We start from the raw sequence: 27,812 nt of genomic DNA on the forward strand, positions 1-27,812 counted from the left end.
TCTGGGTTAACTATGCTACATGAATATTATTCTTTCTTTTATAACCAGTTGATAAACGAAATCTTAGCGCACATATTCCAACTTCTTCGTATTATGACCACTTCCTAGCAGATACCATATAAACAAAAATAGCGCCAAATACGAAACTGTCCAGAAACACAGCCAAGAAAGCTTTCGATCGGCCGTAGCGTGGGAACTGGCCGTTCATTCAGGAAAATGAGAGCATATGATCCCTCTGTTTTCTGGGTCAATGGGTCAATATTACAAGAATCGGGAAATTTTAGGGATGGTAAACGGGGGATCGACTGACGCCAATCGCTTAAAGGTCACGGGGAGAAGATTGTCTCGTGCTGAACGGGCAACACTGGAAGACCATCTCGATTGCGCACCTTCTTTTGTTGCGGAGTTAACAGTGAGGATCCCAGTAGTGGGGTAGTGCCGTCAGTGCACCTCGCTTGGTGCGCTGTAAGCATTACTAAATGGTGTCTACAAAAGTTAAGTATAGCTTAGTTTTACCAGACCACTGAGCTGATTAACAGCTCTCCTAGGGCTGGCCCGAAGGATTAGACTTATTTTACGTGGCAAAGAACCAATTGGTTACTTAGCAACGGGACCTACAGCTCATTGTGGAATCCGAACCACATTATAGCGAGAAATGAATTTCTATCACCAGAACTAAATTCCTCTAATTCTTGATTAACCGGCCGGAGACTCGAACTCGGGCCTAGCGAGTGCTAGTCCACAACTCTACCGACTCACCCAAAGAGGAACTAAATGGTGTCTACAGCGTCACTCTTTGGACCCTAGCTACATGCAGTTTTAACCATTTAATTTACCTCCATTCCCGCTTCTTTTTTCAAGTCTTGCTGTCCAACCTCTCTGACTATTGCTTCTTAACTCCACTGTGGGGTTTTCTCCCGGTTCCACATCTAGATTCTTGTACTTCCCCTACTTGCTACTTCATTTTCTGGATCTATTTATCTTGCCGTCCAACCACTCCAACTCTCTCTTTTCGGTCTTAACTTAAGCGGTGAATGGCCGAAAGTGCCCCTTCAGTGCTTGTCTTAACAGACTAATTTCATGAAACAAACAAACGAGCAGTGAAGCTCATCTCTTGCTGAGATTAGATTCACGACGCATTGCCTTTTAGGTAATGGGTTTTTGCATTCCTCAATACTATTCTGACTGACATTCGAATCAAACCTTAACTGTAAGATTGTTTTCCTTCCGGCATGCACATAATATCTTTACGTAGTATTTTAGGAACCTGTATTTCAGTAGAGATGAAATTAAAATTTAATCATTAGTCATTCGTTTCAGAGCCCACTTTTGTGATTTCCCAAAAGCATCACCGTTGAAGATTTATTTCCTGTGACGAGTTATGCGTTTTTGGCGACCTGAATCGAGTTCTGCCTTGAGGCTTGGTTTACGTAAAGACCATAAGAATTCTAGCTGGATTTATTTCTTTTTGCAATACATTTTGTTTTCGGAAACTTAACTGATGAAGTCATGGCTGATTAATCTTTAGAATCGTGCAATGTTTTTCCCTTGGTTTGAATGTCATATCTTGTCTTCTATTCTCGACTGAATCTGTTTGCCCCTTTGATATGGGGAAATACTGATCTCTCCACATTTCAGCTCTATCAATTTTAAGCTGGTGATTCCATAAACCAAATTTTTTTTCCTATAATTTTAAGAATATATTTCAAACGGTTGTTCCCCTCTGTGCAATATTTGCAATTATCATTATTAGCGATTCTTACGGTATTTCTTGCTTTCATTCAGTCAGTTTGCCTCCAATGGCAAGTTGTAGCCGACGAAATGTCAGCTTCCGAAGTACAGAAAATGGATTATCTTCATGTTATGGCAATGTCTTTCACTTGTCCTATAATTTATGCTTTTCAGCTGATTAATATTCTATGCATATTATTAGAATGCATAGGCAATATGGGATAAAGACCATTCAGACAGTCGAGAAAAGTCAGAGAGAGAGAGAGAGAGAGAGAGAGAGAGAGAGAGAGAGAGAGAGAGAGAGAGAGAGAGTTCATAACAAAGTTAGCTCCGAAATATATATGAAGTTTCGCTCTCAGAAAAATATCAAACCATCGTCTTCACTAAGAAGCTTCTTTTCCGCTGGTGCTTTTAAAGTTGCTCATTTGACATAAAGAGGAAGGGGAGATTCAATATAGCTGGCCCTGTCAGCAATCTGACTCGCTGTTTTAAGCTCAGTTTTCCCGGTGACTCAGTAACTCTAAGGGAACTTCACGCGGAGATTCATGAAAATAATGTGGCCGTCATCTTTTGGAAACGTAAAACATGATAGGATTCTTTTCTTTAGTTATTCCTTCATACACAATGCTGGTATTATATTTTATTATAATTTACAATAAACTTGCATATTCATTGTGACAGATTTGCACGTAAATGTTCGCTAAAATTAATTAATTTTTAACAATTAAATCAAAATACTGTTGAACACTGATCATTTTACTAGTTACCGAAATCTGCTTAGGTCAGATTAGGTGTTTCCACACTCACCAAACATTTACCCGGTAATACTGTACGATTACTAATTCATCCCATTTACTCTCGCATATACACTGCTTATGTGTGAACGTGCAATGTTATTAACAAGAGCTGCAAAAGCCTTATCTCTTTACGAACAGATTGAGGCTACGTGATGCAACGCGATTATATTATGAAATCATTGTTGGTTTAGAATATTTAGCATAAAAGTATTTCACTGCGTTATTCATTCTACAGTGCTTTTAACTACGCTTAAATCAGACTTGCCATATTCATTCCATTTTCACGATATGCGTACTCACGTTATTTGGAGGTCGCATAGATGCCTAAACCTGCGGTATTTGCTTTCCCTATGTTGACTATACTCAGATTTTTATCCTTATTTTGTTGTGCGTTAGCATTTTTTAACTTTAGAAAGCAAAGGGCTATTTTAGTATGTAGTTGCAAGAAGTCTTTATTATTTGATGAGCGCATATTATTTTATATGCTGCCTTTACACCAATCCCGATATACTTACCAATCTAGGAATTCTTTTTGCGCACAGTTACTTCCCTATAAATACCTCGAATACTTTCTGGTAAGTTCGAAACTGGTATTTTTCATATGCTTACTATAAAAATCGAAGGCCGTAAGCGAAGAAGTCCATTTTTAAAGGTCATTATTATTGTGGGTTAATAGTCTCTGCCTGGATTCCTTCCGTATGTCTAGATCAAAATTACTTATGACTTAGACATCTCTGATGAAAAGCAAACTTGTACCTTCTTGATCATCATCGGTGTCTCCATTTTTATTTTTATTCTGTTCATTTTCTGGAATGTTATTGCTTCACAACTGCAACGTTCATTATCTGATTTAAATATTCATCATTACATCAGATTATTTTAGGCTGATGAAATTTCAATCGCCACAGACCTTGAACATAGTACTAAATCTATTGAACTGATAAAAGCGGAACTCGAGTAAATTTTACGGTAAAAAAATTGGACACTTGAGGTATTTCAAAAACTGACCATTCATTGCAGGAGAATTTCTACTTCTTTTTGAAAGGGACAGTGTTTTGAAAAATGACAGAAAATACAAAACACATTGAAAAGGAGACAAGAAAAATAAAAGATACCTGAAACTGAATGGGTTTTTCGTAACCTAGCCTGTGGCTTCATGGATTTTGCGCTTCACCAGACTTTCTTGGCTAAACACTTGACAGAGGACATTAATTCTATACGAAAAGGTTTACGTAACGATGCGCAGTATGAATGAAAATTATGATGGCATCTAAAATAAATGAATTTTATATGAAATATGATTAATGAATTTAAGAATGAAACTTATCGTAAGAAATTAACTCTTGTCACCAACCTCATCGGCAAGGTCTTTCAGTGGATGGTAAGGCGACTCCTTCGAGTGGGAAGACGGCGCTTGCTTTTCCAGTTGCTTGAGGGCGTGGTCGAGGGCCGCCCAGTCATTTTTGGCTGCCAGGGTCAGGACCCTCCGCTTCTGCTTCTCTATGGCCTCGTCTGCATCCTCGACGTCGGCGGCGTAAGCGTCGGACGACGCATTCTCGTCGGATTGCTTTTCTTGGTCTCCGCTGTCCAGGCTGTTTCTCCTGCGACCTATTCCTGTCCCTCCCCGCCCGAGGTCCACGCTGCCCCGACGCCCATTGTCGAGGCTGTTCCTTCTCCCCCCGACACTTCCCCTGCGCCCACTCCGCACACCGACGGGCGGTGGCGGATTTGACAGCGGCAGACCGGCGAAGTTCATATCCATCGGGTCGCCATACTGCGGCGGTGGCTGCCCCCTGCCCATTCTCTGGTATGGGTCAGGGTACATGCCCCTCCGACCCCCACTATCCCGGGGCATGTATCCATTGGCACCGGAGGGTATATCACCAGTCGATCTGCCAAGCTGCTGGTTATATCTCATGTTATTGGAATCAAAAATCCGGTTGCCATAGTTCCTGCCATTTCTGCCTCCTCCACCCCGGTCCGGCGGACCGGGATACCTCGGGTCATCGGACATCGTGTGACCTGACCGCCACTTTGAACCGATGCCACCGCAGTGAGCTCCTCTTACCGACGGTGGTCCAGTTTTCCAGAGTTCACGGTGGGAACCCGCTAGAGATCGTCTGACGCACTATCTGCAGCACGGGAGTAATAATTTCTCGTAACCGAACTATACTTCCACTTCTTCGCTCAACTCTTAACCTATGAATGTATTACATTCTGCACTGTAACGCCTGAGGCTTTCCTTTATAAATTGTCCCCCACCACAAGTAGAAACTTGGAACGGTCCATCGACCACGCGATCACACGACTAACTGCGAGGTCAGACTTCAGCCACGCCAACCTCTCCTCCCCTTCCACCCCTGGGCCACCTTCCCCTCAAGTTCAACCATGCTACTACCTCTCACACAGGTAAGCCCACTATCCACCATGACACACATACACACACACACATTCTCTCTCTCTCTCTCTCTCTCTCTCTCTCTCTCTCTCTCTCTCTCTCTCTCTCTCTCTCTCAATTTCAAAGATTGCCTAAGGAACATTAATAATAAAACCAGTGATGTTTTAGACAAAAACCGTGACTGTCTTGAAGGATTTCATTCTTCTTCTTCAAGACTTTGATGGCGGTATAGTCACGAATATGCAAACGAGAACCTTCGTACTTATCGTATTGCTGTGGTAGATATTTAGAAAACTTCAACTTACAATTCTTTTTCTTTTTTAAATGTCTCAGCAGCCGAGAAATGGTTGTTATTTATCGTTATCATTAACCGAACACGATGAAAGTAACGACTGATAAGCTTCTGAATCTCATAATCCTGCCTCGAAAAAACTTGACCCTTTGGAGTCTAACCATAAAAGAGTTCATGAAAAGTAGACCTTAGGGTGAAAATATTTTTAGAAGTACATGATCTACTTTTAGCAAAAATGGGATTTAAGAGGAATTAGTGAACAAAAGAATCAACACCAATCATCTCAGACCTGTGGTCGTTCGTACCAGACTTACAAAACCAAGACTCGGGGCGACCGTAATTACCTTAGCCATGCTAAATCTTTAACTGACCCTCCGGCGCGAACAAAAGTACACCTGAGATTCATAACAATTACCTCAGTGAAAAATCGAAAGGGTTAGAATGACTTATTAAAATAACGAGCACCTCAGGAGTTCTTAAATTCAAAACACATCCATTCCTCATCTGTGTTGGTTCGACCTTAGCTAAAGAGATTTAATGAAGAAAACAATTTTGCTTTGATAATGTGAAAGGCAATTCAATCCCCTAATCTAGTCTAAAGTCTGGAGAGTAATGAAAGCAAGGGAACAGAAAAGGAGCAGGTGCTAACCCCGAATAGAAGAGAGATATGTGTTCAGGAAAGTTGAAAGAGTTAGTGAAGTAACTGCATGGCTAAGCAGTCGAGAAAAATACTCAGTGAACGGTGGACTGCTCAACCTCTGCAGAATAATGGTAAGAAGAAGTAGTTACCTTATCGTTAAACAGCCACCAGCGGGGCTTCCAATCCTTCCACTCCTTCCACTCCTGCAGAAGAGTGGCCATGCGAGCACCACTAAAAGAGAAAGAGTAAGACCAAAGTCTGATCTCTTGATTTTTGGTTGAAAATAGGAAGATAAAAGGAAAAAGTGACAATGTATTTTTGTAACAGCAAAGCTAAAGAAAAAGGCTTTAATCGAATTAAAATGTTGAATCTTTAAGAAGCAGGGTTCCGGTTGTCATTTTTCCTCCAAAGATAGTTCGAAGTCATTTGCAAATTAAGATATTAATCAGGAAAAAATGCAGGAGATCCGTATCATTAAGCAGAAATTGGACTAGGGCGAGTGTAGAAATTGTAAGAGGTAAAAGTGAGCCTTCAAGCCGTTAAGCTGGATAGATTATCTAGTTTGCTCTAATAGATAACGGTAAATATCCGCAACAGACATTATTAGAGCTAGTGTCTTGTTTCTAACTGGCTGATGTACTTGAATATCAGTCTCTGGTGGCTGGTAAACAGCAAGAACGTCCACCAATCACGATTGGCTTTGGTGTTATCGGCTGTGGATTTTACCGTCAGCTCAAAAAAAAATAAAATTATTATTTTGAATTCCCACCCACACATGTTCTCTAAATCCAAGGTAATTTAACAAAAGAAAGATTAAAAGAGGAGGAACTTGCGTCAGGAGGACCATTGATAAATAGGAGGAAATAATACGAGAATAAACCGAAGCTCACATCTGCACTTCAGTCAAAAACAAAGAGATAGAATTAAACAGAAGAAAAATTATCTTCAGGAAGTTCGATGAACAAAATCTGATATCGCACTTGTAAGAATGTCTAAGAGATGTCAAGAGTGACGACAAAGCTCCAAAAATCCTATAAAAGAGATAACGAAAGATTCAGTCTGTTAACATTAACAGTAATAATGTTCAGACCGTAGCGCAGCAGATAAAACCTGCAGTTTCCGCGATGGCTCTCTCAATGTCCTATATAAAAGTTCCAATGCGGTGGAGATGAGAAAACCCTTTCCGTAGCTCTTTCATTTTATACTGTGATTAAATGGTATATCGGGAGTAATATCAAGTGCCTACGACCTACAGTAGTTGAAGGATTACCAGATACATTAATTAATTCGTAGGTCAAAACAGGCACCACTAGTTTAAGAGATTATTCTTTGTACCTGAGGTCGAACCAGGAAATCACGCTAGCAGGGCGAGCGTGCTACTGCTTACACAACAAGAGAGAGAGAGAAGGTTGTGGGGGAGGAAGAGGAACTTGGATAGTAGCCTATATTATATTAACCCAGACCATAGAAAAATATATTACGAACTAATCAAGAAAAGTAAGCAAATCTTGACCTGATTCTTTTACTCTTTCTGATGATATCTCAGCTCTTTCTTCTACCGGATGGTCGAGTAAACAGTAGTTACTACTAAAACCTAACAAACGCGTTTATTCTATGTATAATTTTTTTTATTACCATGCTGAATTACACAGAGACGTAATACTCTCAGGAAGCTGGAGAACTTAACAAGCTGCAGTAATTAAAGTCGTTATTTGAAAAGTAATTCTTTACTTCGGCTTCTGAAATTTGTGCCAACGTATAGTTTCTAAAAATGCTTTCCTTTGAGAGTCAAGAAATTAAAATCAATTTCAACTAATTTTCTTGACGATTTTTCATCAGCTGTAGAGAAAAAAAATCAAACATTTGACCCACCATTGATACATTTTAAAACTGGCGTCACAACACCTAGGTTACTGATGCAGTATTAAAATTAAATAGGAAACTAAAAGTATAAATAAATTTAAAAAGGGATTTCATATATGAAATATCTAAAAATATATTATAATCTAATCATATCAAATTCATATATAGTAAATATACATACTCAGTGTATACAGTTTAAAACTTGCTGAGGAGGCCTGCCTCCCTCTCAAAGATATGCAACTGCTCTATAGTACAATCCTCACCGAGGATTGTAGCTAGGATAAAATGCCCTTCTCTGTCACGTCCCCAGGACAGGAACCTATGTCTCAAATTCCCCAGACTGGGACATTCGACCAGCAAATGTGTCACAGTCAAGGGTACAATACAGTCATCGCAAAATGTAGGATTTTCTCGAGACATCAAGAACCCTTGAATGAGTCTTGAATGTCCAATCTTCAACCTGCACAACATCGTTTCTTGCCTCCTTGGCATATGAGGATATGACCAAGGAGACACTGATGACGTAATACTGTGCATTTTTTAGTTCATTAAAATATTTTTCCAAATGGACTGCCAAAACTTTTTTTATTTTCTGGTCTACTAAGGGATATACATCCCGATACGGCAGTAGACATCTTCCGGGTTCTGGGGCAAACAACTAACATTCTATCCACTTGTAAATTTACTCACCTCATTCTCGAGTTTGATAGCTCCTCGTGAATTACCTGTGGTCCATTTCATCATAAAATTCTGTCTTCAACCGATTCCCATTTTTAGGTTCCTGTAAAAGAAAACTATTGTACCGGCTTCGTTTGTCCGTCCGCACTTTTGTCTGTCCGTCTGACTTTTTCTGTCCGCCCTCAGATCTTGAAAACTATTGAGGCTAGAGGGCTGTAAACTGGACTGTTGATCATCCACCCTCCAATCATCAAAAATACCAAACTGCAGCCCCCTAGCCTCAGTAGCTTTTATTTTATTTAAGTTAAAGTTATCCATAATCGTGCTTCTGGCAACGATATAAGATAGGCCACCACCGGGCAGTGATTAAAGTTTAATGGGTCGCGGCTCATACAGCATTATACCGAGACCACCGAAAGATAGATATATTTTCGGTGGCCTTGGTTACACGCTGTAGCAGCTTTACAGAAAACTCGATTGCGCCGAAGAAGCTTCAGCGCATTTTTACTTGTTCTTCTGACACCATCCTTTCCCATCATGGCTTTCTATTTATTTTTCTTTCTTTTCTCTCTTTTATTTTACTCAGCTAATCGTATTTAGTCTCCATGTCAAACGGTAAAACTCGCGAGGATCAGAAGTTAAGCATATTAAATGTATTCATTTTTTTTTCATCTTCCCTCGACATAATAGTGATTTTTCAATCTTAATTTTCTGTTTATTTTTTATTGAGAGAGAGCAAACAACTAAGACCTTTAAGTTCATTTTATTATTATTAGCAGTAGTAGTAGTAGTAGTAGTAAAGACAAACAATTTATTTCGAATTCAGATGGTTAATCTTCAAGAAATAATAATAATAATAATAATAATAATAATAATAATAATAATAATAATAATAATAATAATAATAATAATAATAATAATAATAATTGATAAAATCTCATAATCACATGCGTCACTAAAATGGTGAAGAAATCCAGAATGATGTCAGTGTAAATATAGGCTAAAAGTATAAATGAAACGAGAGCTTTCGAGAACCTGCTCGATTCTCATCAGCTGAAACAGGTTCTCGAAAGCTCTCGTTTTATTTATATTTTTAACATATATTTACACTGACATCAATATGGATTTCTTCGCCAATAATAATAATAATAATAATAATAATAATAATAATAATAATAATAATAATAATAATAATAATAATAATAATAATAATAATAATAATAATGATAATAATAATAATAATAATAATAATAATAATAATAATAATAATAATAATAATAATAATAATAATAATAATATTATTGTCCAAAGAACAATGGATAGAAATAACAGCTCACCCATATGCAAGAAGTGCAATATGAAAGACGAGACCATAAACCACATTGCAAGCGAAGGTCCGACGCGTGCGCAGAACCAGTACAAAAATAGGCATGATTCGGTAGCAAAAGCCCCCCACTGGAGCCTGTGCAAGAAACACCCGCTAGCTTGCAGTAATAAGTGGTCCCAACACCAACCTGAGGGAGTGATAGAAAACGACCGAGCAAAGATCCTTTGGGACTATGGTATCAGAACAGATAGGGTGATACGTGTCAATAAACCAGACTTAACGCTGATTGACAAAATCAAGAAAGTGTCACTCATTGATGTTGTAGTACTATGGGACACCAGAGTAGATGAGAATTAAAGAGAAAAATTTTATAAATATCAAGACCTAAAAATAGAAATAAGAGGGATATGGGATATGTCGGTGAAAATTGTACCCATAATAATAGGAACACTAGGCACGATCCCAAGATCCCTGAAAAGGAACCTGGAAAAACTAAATGCCGAAGTAGCTCCAGGACTCATGCAAAAGAGCGTGCTATTAGAAGCAGCGCACATAGTGAGAAAAGGGATGGACTCCTAAGGAGGCAGGATGCAACCCGGAACCCCACACTATAAATACCACCCAGTCGAATAGGATGACTGAAATGAAAAATAAAATAATAACTACTGGATGGTAAACTGCCCAACAGCCTAACTGACAAACCTTTCATCTAAAGAAATTTAACAAAAATTACAAATATTAATCCAACTTGACCCCGCTTTTCCGGATTTGCCACGACTCTTATTATTATTATTATTATTATTATTATTATTATTATTATTATTATTATTATTATTATTATTATTATTATATTATTATTATTATTATTATTATTATTATTATTATTATTATTATTATTATTATCGGTGAGTTACTGGCAGAATGCAGTAACCCTGAAAAATCAGTTATTAGAAAGATAGAGAAAACTCTGTATAAATTGAATGCCGCTGATGCAGCAATAACATTCAACATTACGTTTGAAAAAGAGCCTATTATTATTATTATTATTATTATTATTATTATTATTATTATTATTATTATTATTATTATTATTATTATTATTATTATTATTAAGAACAACACTGCGTTTTCCCCTTAAATCTATAAAATATTCATTTCATGTTTGGTGAGTTTGCTAACCCCTCGTCGCCTGCCATAAAACGGGAGACCAAAAACACAGGGAATAAAACAGCAGTGGAGAAAGAAATCAGAATTTCCTCTTATATAAGGAACTGACTAACCCAGTCGTGCGAATGTCAGGTGGTACTCATTGCTCACCAGCAATTTTTTTTTCTCTCTCTTTAAGATTTCTCGTAATCTTTTTCATAAATTTCTAAATCAGTTTGAATATGGTTTAGGTTTCTTCATTATGAAAATGTTGGAAACTGTCCTGATAAACCATTGTTAGTTATATTAACTGGCTACATGAACATCAGGAGAGTGAGGTTGCTCTTATCGTCTCAGGAATACATCATTTTTCAATCCATCTCTCTCTCTCTCTCTCTCTCTCTCTCTCTCTCTCTCTGTATGTATATATATATATATATATATATATATATATATATATATATATATATATATATATATATATATATATGTGTGTGTGTGTGTGTGTGTGTGTGTGTGTGTGTGTGTGTGTGTGTGTGTGTGTGTTGTCTGTAGAGAGATTTGTATGCATAGAGAGAGAGAGAGAGAGAGAGAGAGCAAAACGCCAAGAGGAAAGTTCTAAACAAAAGAGTACCAAACTCCTTCGCGCGTTTATCTTACCAACATTTTCAAGGGACTGACATGACAATAGACAGGAAATGGTGTCACCTCGTAATACGTAACATAACAGTTTTAGTAAGAAAACAAATAACTACCTGATGATCAACTTCCCAACAAGACAATTGGCCAACAGCTCATCTAATGAATAAATAAAGAAAAAACCCTCTGAGCTTGCCCTGCTTGCAAGGACTTAAGAAAACACATAAACCAAACATATCTATTAGGCCTATCGCCAGTTTTGTCGGATCTGCAACACATGAGCTTTCTAAGAAATATCACTTTTTTGGGTAAGATTTCTACATTTTTTAAAGCATACCTTGGATTTTATTGGAAATTCAGTGAGTTTAACTTTCATACACCTAACCACAGGAAAATTATTGATATATTTCATTCATCTTACAAATTTAGATTGTTAGTTTTGACGTAAGCGCTCTTTTCACCAAAATACCTGTTGATGACTTGTGGGAATATTTGGCCGAGATCATTCTGCTGGACACATATATATATCTTTGCTGATGCACGTATGATTTCTAGTTAGTCAAAATTACACCAGCCATGTACTGACACGATCTCATCTTCTTACTTCTGTTAATATCTCCGTTTTACACTGGAATGCTCTACCAGGCAGTCAGTTTATAGATAATCAAATTTAACTGAGTTTGCTTCATGATCTGCAGTAAATAGTCAACTGAAAATGGAGGATGATGACAGCCTTACATCATCATAGTGAGGCTTTTGCGCATGAACTATTTTTAAATGATTTCGATCGATTGGAATTATTGATGAGGCCTTTGAGTATTTAGACCTATTACTTGACAAAAAGTACAGTCTGCAGATCAAGAACTTAAATTGTTCTCAGTTAACACTGAAGAGTACCCTAAGGAAGCATGTTAGGTCTAGTCCTGTTTTGTATATGTACGACTGGATTATGAAATGTACCACAGACAAATGGGATGAAGTTCAACCTAGGTCCATATGACACCCAATTTTATTTCTCAATGGACGCCATTGAAGATATAAATGGGAAACTAAATCATGTTTTACCAGGCTTAAGAAATGGATCTCATTAAAGTAACTATAACTAAATTAAAATAAAAATTAATTTTCATTGGTGAGGATGAAAAATAACTAATTAAACTTTGTTAACATCCATCTGAATACTAATAGTAACGTAGTACAGGCACTGATAGGTCAGTGACTTTCAGTGCTCATATCAATAATGTCTTCTGTTAAAAATTTTTTTTGAATGTTCTAATAAGGAAATTCGTGATTAATTGTGTCTTGAATAGAGAGTAAAGTACACTATTGTAACTTCTGTCATAATTTTCCTTAGATATATCCCAAGTGGCCTCAAAATATGGTATATGTAGCAATAGAGAGTGTTGCATCTTAGGGTAGGATTTCCCATTGTTTTCGGATATGCACTGGCTGCCTATCAAAGCTAAAATAATATTTAAAATAGGTGTTACGACCCATCAACCTATTCAACCTAGTGGAATGATCACAAGACTAGCTACAAATTGTTCCCAGACATCTGAGCATGATTAACTTCGAATGCTGATTTAGGCCATCCAGATTTGCAGCCCCAATTTTGTGCTATAAGCTCCACTTGATGTTAAGATTGAAAATATCAAGTGTCAAGAAAAAAAGAGGAACGTTTTTATCTTTTTATTACTGTGTTACGAGTGTTACCACAGTGGATTTGACAGTTATATGAAATGGAGTAGGCTGTAAGATTCTTTGAATGTTTTTTCTAATGTATGGGTATATGTTGCATAAATTTCAGGTTCCACCGAGCTCCAGATAAAAGCCTAATTTATGTTTGTGTGTGTTTGTTTGCTTTTGATTTTAAGGTTTAACTGACTATATATATATATATATATATATATATATATATATATATATATATATATATATATATATATATATATATATATATATATATATATATATATCAACACGGATGCTCCCAGAACAAATATTAGCCTCAGGTCCAGGCTGAGGCTTTGCCTTTGCAACAGCGCCTCTGTTGCACTTGTGGTCGTGTATTTTTTTTGTTTCGGATATTTCCTTATTTGGAATTTTTTTGTATTTTTATCAACATGTGATGTGAGATTTATTTTTAATGTTAAATACTATTTTCACTGAGTAAAAATTATTCGCATCAAAAGACAGAATAATTATAAACATAATAGTTACGTTCATTATGACAAAAATATCATGATTTGTGAAACGGGGATTTTTTTATACTTATTGACATATAACTCTAAAAATATTTTAAAAATTTTTCATAATACTATTATATAATAACTTAATATGATAGTCGTAACAAATATTGAGAAAATTATCTCGTATGAATACGCGTTCTGGGAAAGCAAGCAAAAATAAAGCGCAGAACGACTCCCTTAACCCGCATGAATTTGAAGTGCAATATAACAGGTGACCCTTTTGTTCGGCGATTGTATCTCGCTATTGCTGTACTTGTCTAGGTTATTTTGGCCAGAAACGAGTCCTCGGAAACAAAATGGAAGGTTCTACTGCACCCAAGCCCGTTTTAAATGTGGAGATACTGCAACAAAGACGAAGGTGGGTTGACCAAGTTCATTTTGGTGCTTGTTAGGACCAGCCTATGGGCCTAAGCTTGCCACGTATGAGTGTCTTGGCGACAAGGCCTAAACTCAGAGCTGTACATAGGCAAAACTGATTAAATTAAACTTTGAACATCCATCATAGACGTGACGAATAATGCCTTCGGTAAGTAGCCCTAGGCCCGTTCTCAAGGCTACGTTACAGTGAAATTCTCGCCAAATTCATGAACCTTGGGCCTAGCCTAGGACTATTTTTCCGACGCATTAGCCCATCGTGTATCATGGACTTATGCCTGTGACCATTATTGCTGGTGTTCACAAGCTGGTTTTTGTTTCGGCACCTCCAGTAGCCTACATGATAAATTTTGGGGAAATCCCATTAGGAAAGTGGGGTGGTCACAAAAATGCCTGACCTCAGGCTATGCTTGCAGTCGGGAAATTCATCGGCCGTCCCTTAGGCTAACTGGTATTAATCACGAAAGACATTAATGTCCCATAGGGGGCGTAGTGCCGTCAATGCATCTCGTGTGGTGCACTGTAGGCATGACTTGAGGTTCTCTGCAGCATCCCTTTGGCACCTAGCTACAACCCTTTTTGTTCCTTTTACTGTACCTATTTTCATATTCTCTTTCTTCCATCTTACTTTCCACCCTCTCCTAACAATTGATTCATAGTGCAGCTGCTTTGAGGTTTTCCTCCTGTTACACCTTTCACACTTTTACTGTCAATTTCCGTTTCAGTGTTGGTCCCAGTGCTTAGCCTTTGGCCTAAACTGTATATTCCATTCAATTCAATTCAAGAGACATTACTGTACCCTTTAAAGGACAAAGGTGTCATGATGCCAGTCAGCCTACAGGGATGCATCCTAACCTTCTCCTCCCCAATGTAATTCAAAGTGGTGGTTCCTAACTGGCAAGGTTCATCACCACCTGTTTCCCCCAGAGCATTACACACACCATATTCTTTAGCCTCTAGCCTGTTGGAGGGTAATGCCATCAGGGCACCTCATGTGGTGCAAGGTAGGCATTACTTAAGGTTCTCTGCAGCTGCTCTTCAAATCCTTTCATTTCCTTTACTGTATTTGCATTTACATTCTCTTCCATCGTACTTTCCACCTTCTTCCAACAGTTGTTTCATAGTGCAACTGCAAGGTTTCCTTCTGTTACACCTTTAAAACATTTTTCCTCTCAATTTCCCTTTCTGCACTGAATGACCTCTTATGTCCCAGCCTTTGGTCTTTGGCCTAAATTGTGTATTCCATATTCCTTACCTTTCAGTTAATTTAGCGAAGCCTAAAAATTTATGGGACAGGAAATCACTAAACCACATGTAGGGTGAAGATGACATTGTCGATTACATTGTAAACAAAAGTCCATGGATAGGTGGCCTCATTTCTGAAAATGACAACCTGAAAATTGTAAAGGAAATGATAGCCAAAGATGACAAATATAAACACTGTATCATCAGATGCACACCACAAATACGAAAGATTATCTATGATAGAGGTGACAAATTGTGTATATACACTATAGCCGCTGCAAAGTGTACGATTGTTACATGCCCTATCAATGCTATAAATGTCAGGAATTTGGTCACAGCGCAACAAATTGTAGAAATGACCAATTTTGCCCTAGATGTGGTGAAAATCACAAATCAAGTGACTGTGCTAGCAACATCTTCAGATGTAGAAATTGTGTAAAGAATGGTCATAGTGATACTAAATATAAAACATATCATGGCAATAAATGCACAATATATAAAGTATGTGTCAAAGGTGACAAATAATATGGATCATGGCTTTGATTAATAATCTATGCAATTTAATACAAGGAAGCAAGTTTCAAAAGAACTAAAGCCTCTCCTATTCTGCAGGAGCCACGATACTGATGAGAAAACACTGAAAGACAATTATAAAATATAAGAAGCACCTTATATTGAAAATGTACAAGGGCCCCCTCAGAGATGGAATTATCCTTGTGGAGGGATGTACATAAAACCGAACAAAGTGAAACAGAGTGAAAGCCTCAGTGCTGGTGAATAGCTTAAGAGAGTGCATGCATTATAAGCACTGATAATTCTCTGTTCACCTTATATTTGTGATCATACAAAATGCATTACAGACCAGAGCAACTGATTCAGGCTACCAGCTAAAGAACTTTTCAGTCAGCAACATACTGTAAGTGCTTAGGTAAATCTCAGTAAGAGCTCCACATGGAGATAATGTTAATCAATTAAATTTTTTGACTGAACAGTGTAAAAAAGGGTGTAATATGATGCAGTACAGGTGAGATAACTTTTAAAATTTACTGCAATAATGGGAAAAATGTACTTTTTTTTTCATTAATCCCAGAGGGGCTGTTACTAAACATGGCACCCCGCAGAGCTTTTCTGCATAAAAACAAAATATAGACATTAAATTTTTCATTTTCAAATTGTATCACCTGTACTGCATCAGATACACCCTTTTCTATATTGTTCAGTAAAAAAAAATATTGATAAACAATATCTCCGTGTGGAGCTTGTACAGAATTATTTGGAGAGGACATGAATAACCCAGTGCCAATTCTGATTCCTTCATTGTAAATTGGTTCAATTTTCAACAATGAGTCTGATGTTGAGCCACGTATTTGGCGTCCGTAGTCTAAAAGGAATTGATCATTTACTTAATGTGGTATCAGAGTTGATCTTTCAGCTCCCTAAGTTGTATGTGATAGCCTTTACACTTTTGGATTTCATGTATGGATATGCACTCTGTAGTTCAGGTGTGTATCGGAGTTGCTTCTCCATCTGATATCATTATTAAACATGGCTGCTTCTATTTTTTCTGCATAAAACTGAAGGTCTACTACTTAGGAGGCCCAGGGGATAGAATACAGAACAATAAAAGCCACGATACTCTGTAGTAGGGTGATAACAAATGTATGAGAAATTTGTAATGTACTGTACAGATGTCATTCCTCAACTGTCAGGGATTTTTCACAAAGAACACACCAGTTCAATATAGGTTTAATGACAAGGAAAACAAACAGATGTACCATAAAAACAAGATGTACGGTACATAGTCACACAAATGTATCCATGTTGATTACAATATCATTGTTTAATATTTCAACAAAATGCAGTGAAATAATGCAGTGGTGCTGGAACAAGAACTTAAACATCCTGCAGCATTAGAGGAATCCCTAAATTTCATTACAGCATTTTCCTCTTGTGTACATGAATATTTACTGAGGCTTGTATGAGGATATCAGCAGGTTCCAGCAGGTGCATTGCGTGTCCATGATAACAATTTCTGCATGTATGTTGTGCCATTTCTGCTCCTGCTTGGCTCAGTTTAAGGAAGAAAAGCTTTGTACATCAAAACTTGGTTCTAAAATCAGGTCCCCTTTAAATTCCTGAATCCAGAGCATAAGTTTTCATGAATTATGCTTCATTTTTCCTTTTATCTTTTTTTTTTTTCCATGTGTGGCCACTGGTGTTGCTAGTCAAGTTCTCAGCCTGTTTTTCTTGTCATAAAATTATCTGCTTTCATGGCTAATGATATCTATAGTTCATTCATTGTAAGTGGTAATTAACTGAGGTACATATACTGTTATTAAACAGTTTAACAAGACAGTTCAGTCAAAGATTGAAGTTCTTAGTGCTGGATAAAGTAATGGCATTAGTGAAATTACAGTACTGTACATGTGAATCAATGAAAATTTTTTTTTTTTTTTTTTTTTTTTGAAACTTAGGAGTTGCATTGTTACTGTTCTCTTAATCTGATGTACACAAAGATATGTTCTCTTGTATTATACAAAATATTTTATTTTAATTATTCCACTGGTTTTTTCTGTTGTGCAGATTCTGTGGAGATGAGGAAAATGATATGCAGTATTGTATTTAGTCAGGCTGACACTCTTTATGACTGGCTCCCTTTGCATATGGTTATAAGATGATTTCTCATTTATTATTTGATTGTGTTGAATTAATACAATGTTTTAATGACTTTTTCAGTGCTCAAGATAAAATATCCATAATTGATGAGGTAAAGAAAGTAATAGACAGTATGCCAACACTTAGAACTGAGAGTTTCCTTCCAAAAGATAAATTGAAGACCCAGGTAGCTGAACAAATTGTTCATGTAAAGATCTGTGAAGTTGATGCCACTTCGGAAATTAAGGTGATGTAAATTTCTGTTTATTTTAACCATACATGCATCATTTTGCTATTGAATAAGGTCAAATAAATTTCTGTTTATTTTAGCCATAAATGCATCACTTTGCTATTGAATAAGATCAAATAAATTTGTTTATTTTAGCCATAAATGCATCAGATCCCCATAGGGGGTAGCGCTGTCAATGCACCTCACGCAGTGCACTGTAGGCATTACTTAAGGTTCTTTTTATATATGTAACTTACCCAGTACTGTAATTACATCGCTATAGTTTCTACTCACATGGCAGCTTGAATTTCGAAATTCACGTTATATAACACTTATTTTGTTTGAGTAGGTGACTAGACCCCACCCACTTTTTGGGGAAGAAGAGGAACAACTTGGCAAAGGGCTTCAGTTTGTTTCTGCCATTCTATGGCTACACACGGTTGTAGGAGCACAGCTTGGTTTTCGGATTTTGCTTGTTATCTTCCCATTTTGGTGAAGTATTTTGCTTATGGTTTCCTTTGGTAAGTTGATTATTTAGAATTTGATTCTGAACTTAGATTTGACTTTTCTAGACTTAGACCAAACGAGTGAGACTTTGAGTGGACCGGCTTTTTCTCCAGCGGGAATTGCCGATCATTAGATGTTGGTGTTGATCGGTTATCCTCTAATGAGAATTACCGACTGTGTTGTTTTTCTTAGACTTGATGTTCTCACTGAGTATTTGTAACTTGACTTGATTTTTGACGATGTCTGACTCTAGCTATTCTAGTTTTCAGTATTGCAGGTTAGCGAAAGTGTCTTGTGACTCTCACCCTATTTGCACTTCTTGCAGAGGACAGGTATGCAATATCAATCTCACTGGTAGCAAATGCATAGATTTGGATGAAAAGATTTGGAAGACTTCAGCTTCTCACCTTGCAAAACTAGAGAGAGATAGGAAGCATAAAGCGGCTTCTAGAGCCAAGAGTAAATCCTTGATTAGGCAGGATAGTTCGTAAGTGTGATTTACCTATTGTTTCATCACCTGTATCCAATGTATCTCTTGTGTCCAGTCCTCATGTACAACCCTCTCCTAGCTCCCGTGCTTCCAAACCCGATCACATTGCCAATCTCGAGACCAGGATTGACCAAAAGTTTGGTCTTGTGGTGAATACAGTATTCCAATTAGGGGAATCAGTGTGTTTCCTTTTGGAAAAAATGAATGAAAAAAGTGTCAGTGGAGGAGGTGGCTACCCATCCCGCCAACTCTCCTAGGCAAAGGTCACTGCCAGACTCCCCTAATCCTGGGAGGAGGTATACTGGGGGCCCAAAGGAGGTTGGTGGGGTGTGCCCATGGGTAGTCACCCCCCCTTGGTCGAGCCTGTGGCATCCCAGACAACGACAGAGAGCCTTTGGAAAGGCATCTCAGATGTTCATCGCCTATCCTCTAGTCCCAGAACGCCCAGTCTGGACAAGAGGCGCCAGTGGCACTTCTCTAAGGCGTCTCGTCCGTGGAAGAGGTGCTCATAGTATTGGATCAGACGTCTCTGCTCCCCATCAAAAGGTGTAGAGAACCTTCTCAGAGACCCAGACCATCTTGCAGTTTTTAGGACAGCCCAGAGCTCTTTTCATCAGATCTTCCTTCTGGCCACCAGGTTTTGGCTTCCAAGCGTTCTCCGACGCCTCACAGGCGTTCTTCATCGCCTTCCAAGCGTCTGCCTCCAGGGAGAGCCAGCATTTTTCTGCAGAGTGCCCAAGTGCCCTTATACTGAGTGAGTGCCCAGCCCCTGTGCATTTCTCGGCGCCCAACGCCAATTCCAGTTCTCCCCCTTATAGGCCTCACGTCTAAGACTAACCCTCTCATGGAGGAAGAGCTAGATCCTTCTCTGGCTACCATCCAGCATCAGTAGTATTTTGGGTCTCTGCAAGAAGCCTCTGTCGTTGGCGAAGATCCCCCCAGACCCTTCAGTACCACAGATGTCCTCTGAAGAGGAGGATTTAGGCCAGCAGTCGACTCTCTCAGCCTGTGCTGACCTTTTAGATATTTACTACCATCCTTCCCAGACTTCTTTTCTCCAGCGACTCCTGCGGCTCCGTAGTCAATGTTTATGTTGAGTAACCCCATCGTTTCCTCCAGACTCCCGAAATTGGTCCTCTCTTCATGACTTGAGGAAAGCTGTGGACAAAGTTGATGTTTGTTTGGCTTTCAGAAAAGAGGGATCAAGGGAAGGCCCCTTTTTGTATTCTGCCTTCTCGTCTCTTGAATGAGATACCAGTCTTATGCCACTGGGAAGCTCCTTCCCTGGGAGCAGCTGACTCCTCTCAGGGCGACTTCTCAGGACTTACAGACTCAGCTCGCAGGTCAGCCTTTGCCATGGCGAAAGTTATGTTTTATGTAAGTAACTTACCAAGTAATTACATAGCTATAGTTTCCACTTTAACGGCAGCTTACATTCAGAATTTTGCAGGTAGCACTTCAATATAGTTTGTGTAGGTGATCAGCCTGTCCCACTAAAGGAGTATTGGAATGACCTAGCAGACAATTTTCATTCGTTTCCTGCCATCCATGGGGTAGCGTTTTTTATTATTTTCCGGTTATTTTACCGGATTCCGATGGAGGATTCTTTAAATCAACCATCAGAACGCGTATATTGTAGCCTTCAAGCTGAAATCTTTCAGGATGAGTTTTTTCTTATTTTGTTTTACATTGATTCAGTCATCATTGAGCCACTGGTAAACTAAGCCATTTGCTTTGATGGTCTGTTTACCGGTTGGGCTTCTGACAGCGTCAATAATAGTTTTGTATTAAAAATAATTCTCGGATGATATGACATTCCATTATTAAAATAAATTGTATGTTATGCATTTTCATTAGGCCATAACTTTGGCAATTTATGGATTGTTTTCCGGCCATAAACTACTAGCGAGCCACCGATAATAGTTTTGTTTTTAAAAGTAATTCTCAAGTTTTATGACACTCCATTATAAAGTAATTGGTCTAGACAGTATTATAAGATAATTGGTGTATGTCAGGCTTTCCATTAGGCCATAACCTTTGCAATTTATGAATTGTTTCACGGCCTTAATATACTAGCGAGCTGTAGATAATAGTTTTGCCTTAAAAGTAATTCTCAGATGTTAGAGCATTCCATTATAAAGTAATTGGTGTATGTTGCGCTTTTTGATTAGGCATTCGCTTTGCAATTCATGAACTGTTTACTGACCATAGGCTGCTGGCAAGATGCTGATGATGTTTTTGCTTTAAAGTAATTTTCAGATGTTATGACATTGCATTACTATCTTTCATTAGGCCATACTTTGGCAATTTATGATTTGTTTATTGGCCATATGTTTTGCGCAAGCCACAGATCTTGAAAGTAGTTCTTGGGTATTTTGCCATTTCATTAAGCCTGTAACTTTTGTAATTATGATTTATTTACCGGACCTATGCTTCCTGGAAGCCTCCAGTAAATAAATTTTTGACATAACCGTTTCACCTTCCTTTGCAGAACTCAAGTGTTAGGCAGAAAGTAGTAAGGAGAGAATTGGGTGTTTTTGTTGGCGGCTACGAGTTGACGTTCTTGGCAGCTGAGAACCAGTTCACGCTACAAACCTTGCTGGCACTGATATGGGCACCAGCTTTACCCCCAGCACCCTCTCTCTATTGCGCTCGGCACCAGCGCTAGTGCCCTGGTGCCAATTCTCTGCTACTAGCCGTCTTACCACATGCTCCCACACCAGGCTCCCTTGCTTCCCTTTCCATACCTTTGCCAGTCTTGTGTTTTGGTTAACAGATGTTAACCTTGTTACAGTATAGTGAAGTGTAGAGCAGTGGAGGAGGTGACTACTCGTCCCTTGGTGCTCCTAGACAGAAGGTCCCTGTCAAACTCCGAGAGCCCAGTTCCGAGAGTCCATATGTGTCAGTGCACAGTGTCCGAACTCACGTTTGCGCGTCCACCAGTGTCCTATGTCCACTTGTACTCCTGTCCGTTTTGAGCTAGCTATCAGTTATCTGACACCACACTCGGAACTACGGACACTACCTCTTCACATTTCTACGTCGGTTTCATCTACTCCTTTGCTTCGGGAGACCATTCAGCACCAACTTAGTAATTTGTTGGGCCTGTTACACCATCCACCGAAAGTCTAGTGTCCGAGTGTCCAGTGCCAGAGCACCCAGTGCCAGAGGCTTGGCGCCTTGGATTGTTTCTGTACCCTGTCATGTACGGACTTAGAAGAGTTTTTTCCACTCTTGTTTTATATTCTCTAGAAGGAGATCTCTGGTGCTCTCTTCTACTGTGAGATTCACACATTTGCAACGGGCTATCACTCCCAAATGGTACCGTTCCGACACTGGTTTTAGAGCGCTCAACATTTTTTCTTGAACTCTGCTCCTCACGGTGGGTTGCATGACCACAGTTTTTCATTTCTTTCACTTAGACAGTAGATGAAGGTCAAGAGGGAGACGATCCAGATAGTTCTTTCACCCATTCTCCAGGGCAATTGGACAGGATCTTGTATATGCAGGGAGCACTCTTCCAGATCCCGTCCAAACCCCAGAGAGTTTTTTAGTTCCGCCTTTTGGGGCAGGGCTTCCCAATCAGAAATCTTTGTTTCGACCTCCCAAGCACTAGCTCTTCCTGCATTTGACTTCCCCTTTTGTCTGGGCATTACTTCAGTCTGTACACTTTGACTGACTTCATTATCTTTGAAGAAAAGGGGCTCGGAGGCTCATGACAGTAACCTTCACCAGGACAGGGAAACACAGTCAGACACCTCTGTGTTGTTTCTTAACCCAGGTTTCTTTAGTCAGATTTCTGGCCAGTGGTGCTGTCTGAAAATGACTTGTGCAAGTGAATTCCTTATTCTGCTGAGCTTAGTCCTAGTTTTCTGTGGTGTAATAGCAAGAACTATTTTCTTCCTCTGATTAGAACTTCAGGCAGCAACTGCAACCTGGCTCCAGCTCATTCTCTGAAAGCCAGAAGTGCTCACTGGCTCTGAGTAGGAATAAAGAGCTCTCTGCCGTGCTGGGTGGTATGGTATTACCTAAAAAGCTGGAAGTCCCAGGTCATCTGTAACCCAGGTGTTAGGGCAAGAGCTCGTCTCATTCTCTGGTTAGAACATCTTGCCCTTTATCCTAATGGACTTTATCTTATGAGACATCCTCAGATTTAGGAGAAGCATTTTTCTCCTTCTAGTGAAAGCTAAAGATATCCGAACAGCCTCTTATCTCATCAGCTTTCAAACACTATATATCCCTTACGTCCATTCGACAATCAACCTACTGGTAGTCTGATCGTTATTTGTTTCTCATAATTTTGAGGGAGTTTAAACACTGTTTAAAATTTTGGCAGTACCTTGCAATTTTTAGTTACTGGTATGGTATCTTGGAAGAAAGCATAGGATTTTCTCCTGCCTCTTCACTTGTCGTGAAGTGTCGAATTTTGGGGAGGCGGGGGTTGGGGGTGGGTTACAATGTACCTGGAGCACCTGGCACTCTTAGTGGATGGGTTGTGGTTTTACTTCAATCTGGTTGTTTTTATAACAGTACTGACCCAGGACAAGGGCACCTTGAAAGTTCTGCTAGCCATTGGATAATTCCTTGACCACATAACTTCCACTGATGCTTTGGTAGCGATCGAAGTACTCCTCCACTACAAAGCTCCCTCTTTAGTAGAGGCGACCCTTGGCTTTACTGCTGTGCCACTACAGGTTAAATTGAGCACCAACCAGAGGCAGTTTATACTGCAGGCTCTCTTTACTAACAAGGAACGACAAGCATTGTTTTCAGTGCTAGCAACTTTTCTATTTCTAATTCATTACATGACTTAATGTTTTAGAGTAGAATATGTCCTTGTATCCCACCTCCCGTCAATGTGGGGTTCAGCTATGTAATTACTTGGTAAGTTGCTTATATAAAAATTACATTTTTTATAATAAAGTTTTATATATACATACCAAGTAATATCATGATCGGGGCCCCCCTCCTCCCCTCTGATGGACATAAGCATAAACAGACAGGATTATCTGCCAAGTCATTCCTAACTCTCTCGCTAGGGGTCAAGACTAGTCACCTACATAGAACATCGGTGTCGCTATCTCGAAAATATGAATTTAAACTGCTGCGAATAAATGAAACTAATAGCTATGTAATTACTTGGTAAGTATAAATAAAACTTTATTTTATTATAAAAATATCATTTTTGTGATAAAATAAGTTCCTCGTTGGCGGGTCGATATCGTTCTCGGCTAGCACTTTGCTGAGCCTGCGTTCGATTCTCCGCCCGCCAATGAAGAATTAGAGGAGTTTATTTCTGGTGATAGAAATTCATTTCTCGGTATTGTGTGGTTCGGATTCCACAATAAGCTGTAGGTCACGTTGCTAGGTAACCAATTGGTTCTTAGCCACGCAAAATAAGTCTAATCCTTTGGGCCAGCCCTAGGAGAGCTATTAATCAGCTCAGTGGTCTGGTTAAACTAAGGTATACTTACTTTTATGATAAAATAAAGTTTTTTATATACTTACCCAGTAATTACGAGTGGAGCCCTCTCGCCTCCCCTCACTTGGACATTTCAGCACAAACAAATTGAAGCCATGTGCTAAGTTGTTCCTCTTCTTCCCCAGAAAGTGGGCAGGGTCTAGTCACCTACTCAAACAGAAGTGTTACTGCGAATTTCGAAATTCAAGCTGCCGTGCAAGTAGAAACTATAGCGATGTAATTACTGGGTAAATATATATATATAACACTTTATTTTATTATAAAAATGTCATTTTCAGCATCACTTTGACCCCTAGCTGCAACCCCTTTCATTCCTCTTACTGTACCACCATTCATATTCTTCCATCTTACTTTCCACCCTCTGCTAACATTGTTTCACAGTGCAACTGTGAGGTTTTCCTCCTGTTACAACTTTTAAACCTCTTACTCTCAATTTTCCTTTCAGCTCTGAATGACCTTATAGGTCCTGACACTTGGCCTTCATCCTAAATTGTATATTTTATCTGTCTAAATGCATCACTTTGCTATTGAATAAGGTCAAATAAATTTCTGTTAATTTTAGCTATAAATGCATAACTTGGCTATTGAATAAGGTCAGATAAATTTCTGTTAATTTTAACTAAATGCACCACTTTGCTATTGAATAAAGTCAAATAAATTTTTATTAATTTTAACTAAATGCATCACTTTGCTATTGAGTAAGGTCAGCTACTTTTCCGGACACACTCCAGAAGATGAATCCTGCTAGGTCATCTGCACATCTGGACATCAGCTGTTAGAATACCAGCAGATAGTTGATCCAAGTGTACCTGCCTCATTGGACAGACATTCGGACTTTGTTCCCAGTGACTTGTGCTGCTCAAAACTTTTTAAAAACTATTTTTGTCTTTTTTCATCATTTCAGCCAAAGTTTGCTTCTTTTCTCTCTTTTGGTTTTGATATTTTCTTTGCAATATTCAATTATTTGAGCTTGAGTAAGTATAATAAATGTTGCTTACGCTATTTAGACTTACCTTTCCCTTTCTTGAGGGTACAATCAAGCATTTATCCTCTGTTTTGTTAACTTGCCTGTTTTTTTGAACAGTGTGCATGACAGGCTGATGAGAAACCAAAAGTTGCTATGTGGATTATCAGGAAAGTGCCTTCGTCTTTACCTGATCTTTTCCTTCTGAGCACTTTATAATTTCTAAATCCATCCTGGCTGTCCTCCCCCAGTTATTGTGACAGACCTGGTGGGTTTCCTATATTTCCCTTTCAAGGTGTTCTGGCCCCACTTTGTCAATCGGTTGCTTCCGGGGCTTTTTTCAATGACATATGGTCACTTTTATTTACACTTTCAACAGAATTTTTGTAAATAATATAAATACAGTGGACCCCAGCCTATCCTTGGTTCCGGATTCACGGCTTCACCTATTCGCTGATTTGTGTGTGGAAAGTATATACACATTATTTGCGGAAAATTCACCTATTCAGGGTTTTCATAGAAAAATATTCACTAATTACCATATTTTCATATTTTCATGACTAAATGTATTTTTTATAATAAAACTATTAAAATACTCAGATATGAGTGTTTTTAGAGGGTTTTTTGGTGTTTGAACTATCAGAATAGGCAGTTATATGTGTTTTTAGAGGGGTGTCAAGTATTTGCAGATTTTAGCTATCCGTGGGGGTTGTGGTACACATCCCCCGCAAATACCGGGGGTCGATTATTTGTTGTTGATGGTATTGTTGTTTACTGTTCTGTTGATTTTTAGAATGTTACTGTTGTTATAGGTATTTATTAGCTTTGCTACTGATTTTATGTTGCTAATTGTAATTCTTTTGGGAGACACTGAGGTGAACCCTAGGCCTGTTACTCATTACAGTAAGAAAATTTATTAAGTATTTTACTCAAATATTTGGGGCTCAAGGTCAAATTTTCTTGATTTTTTATCTTAGACTTGAAAACAGTAACAAGTCAAAGGTTGAGTTTTTAATCTTGGGGTTTGATGGCTCTGACTTTATTTATTGTTGTGACATCCCACATGCGCAAGGTATGGCTCTACAGTATACACTAAGTCCAGACGACCTATTTATGGTCATAAATATTTTGAAGTGTAGTCATAAAGTTCTTTGTTTTAAAATTTTCAGTAAGTTCAACATTGTTTATGTATTTGCTGTTTATCACAACCCAAATATCGATGATTCTATATATACATGATTGTCTCTTGGCAAGGATTAGTATGGCTCAGTCACAGGATTCAAGAGCTCCATTCATTATTTGTGGAGACTGTAATGCAAAGCACAGCGAGTAACCAAATACCAAATTCCACAGATCAACTTGGCTGTCTGTTCTTGAGAACTCTGAGTATCCTCTGATTTTGTCCAGCTAATTGAGGAACCCACGCACATTTCTGGTAATAGATTATACCTCACATTCACAGATGTTCCAGCTATTGTCAAGTCAGTGCTGGAAATAGAACTTGCCACACAGCTGAGAGAAATTACGGTAATTCCTTGAAGAGGAAACTTGAAGAAATTACTTGGCCTCATCTGTGGTGCACCAAATTGGCATCAGCTATCTTTGGATCAGGCTTGTCTTCCATTCCGCAGATGATGGTAGATTGGTTGCTGGCCCTAGATGAGAAGCTAAGCTGTCAGCTGAGGATGTCCTCCTCTATGGTACTTGTCATCCTGAACCTCCTCTTACAAAATTTGCATTTCTCTCTAGGGATGTTAAGAAAATTCTGGACAATCTTGATAGCTGGGATGGAGAAGATCCTGATGGCTTCTTCCCCTTGTTTTTTTTTTTAAAGTTTCTAGTGTGTTGTCTCCCAAGATTAGTAGATTTTATAGATTTTTATGTCAACATAGTATCTTTGTGGATGAGCGCAAGCTTAGTAATACAGTGCCTGTTCCAAAGAGTGGCATATCTGCGGACTACAGGCCAATTTCTATTCTCCCTGTGCTCTTATTTTTAAGCCACTATATAAGTATGTGGAATCAAAAGGATTGTTAGCTGATAGTCAATATACATGTAGGAAGCAGTTAGGTACCTGCAATGCTCTTTAAGACTTGGCATACCAT

At 38.6% G+C, this 27,812-nt stretch overlaps 2 protein-coding genes across 2 annotated transcripts in view; one reads left to right on the forward strand and one right to left on the reverse strand.

Annotated features, from left to right (window-relative positions):
- Nucleotides 1-4,857, reverse strand: part of nompC (no mechanoreceptor potential C) — a 182,909-nt gene extending 178,052 nt beyond the window's left edge. Inside the window, 1 exon segment of the mRNA XM_067101634.1 lies at nt 3,883-4,857. Within this exon segment, the coding sequence (XP_066957735.1) occupies nt 3,883-4,542 (660 nt within the window). The 5' untranslated portion in view covers nt 4,543-4,857.
- A 9,066-nt stretch (nt 4,858-13,923) lies between these two features.
- Nucleotides 13,924-27,812, forward strand: part of pch2 (pachytene checkpoint 2 protein) — a 61,820-nt gene continuing 47,931 nt past the window's right edge. The window contains exons 1-2 of the mRNA XM_067101463.1: nt 13,924-14,118; nt 18,117-18,282. Coding sequence (XP_066957564.1) covers nt 14,057-14,118; nt 18,117-18,282 — 228 coding nt within the window. The 5' untranslated portion in view covers nt 13,924-14,056. The remainder of the gene's footprint in view (nt 14,119-18,116; nt 18,283-27,812) is intronic.

The sequence above is a fragment of the Macrobrachium rosenbergii genome, chromosome 57 (assembly GCF_040412425.1).
Source record: "Macrobrachium rosenbergii isolate ZJJX-2024 chromosome 57, ASM4041242v1, whole genome shotgun sequence".
Classification (NCBI taxonomy): Eukaryota; Metazoa; Arthropoda; class Malacostraca; order Decapoda; family Palaemonidae; genus Macrobrachium; species Macrobrachium rosenbergii.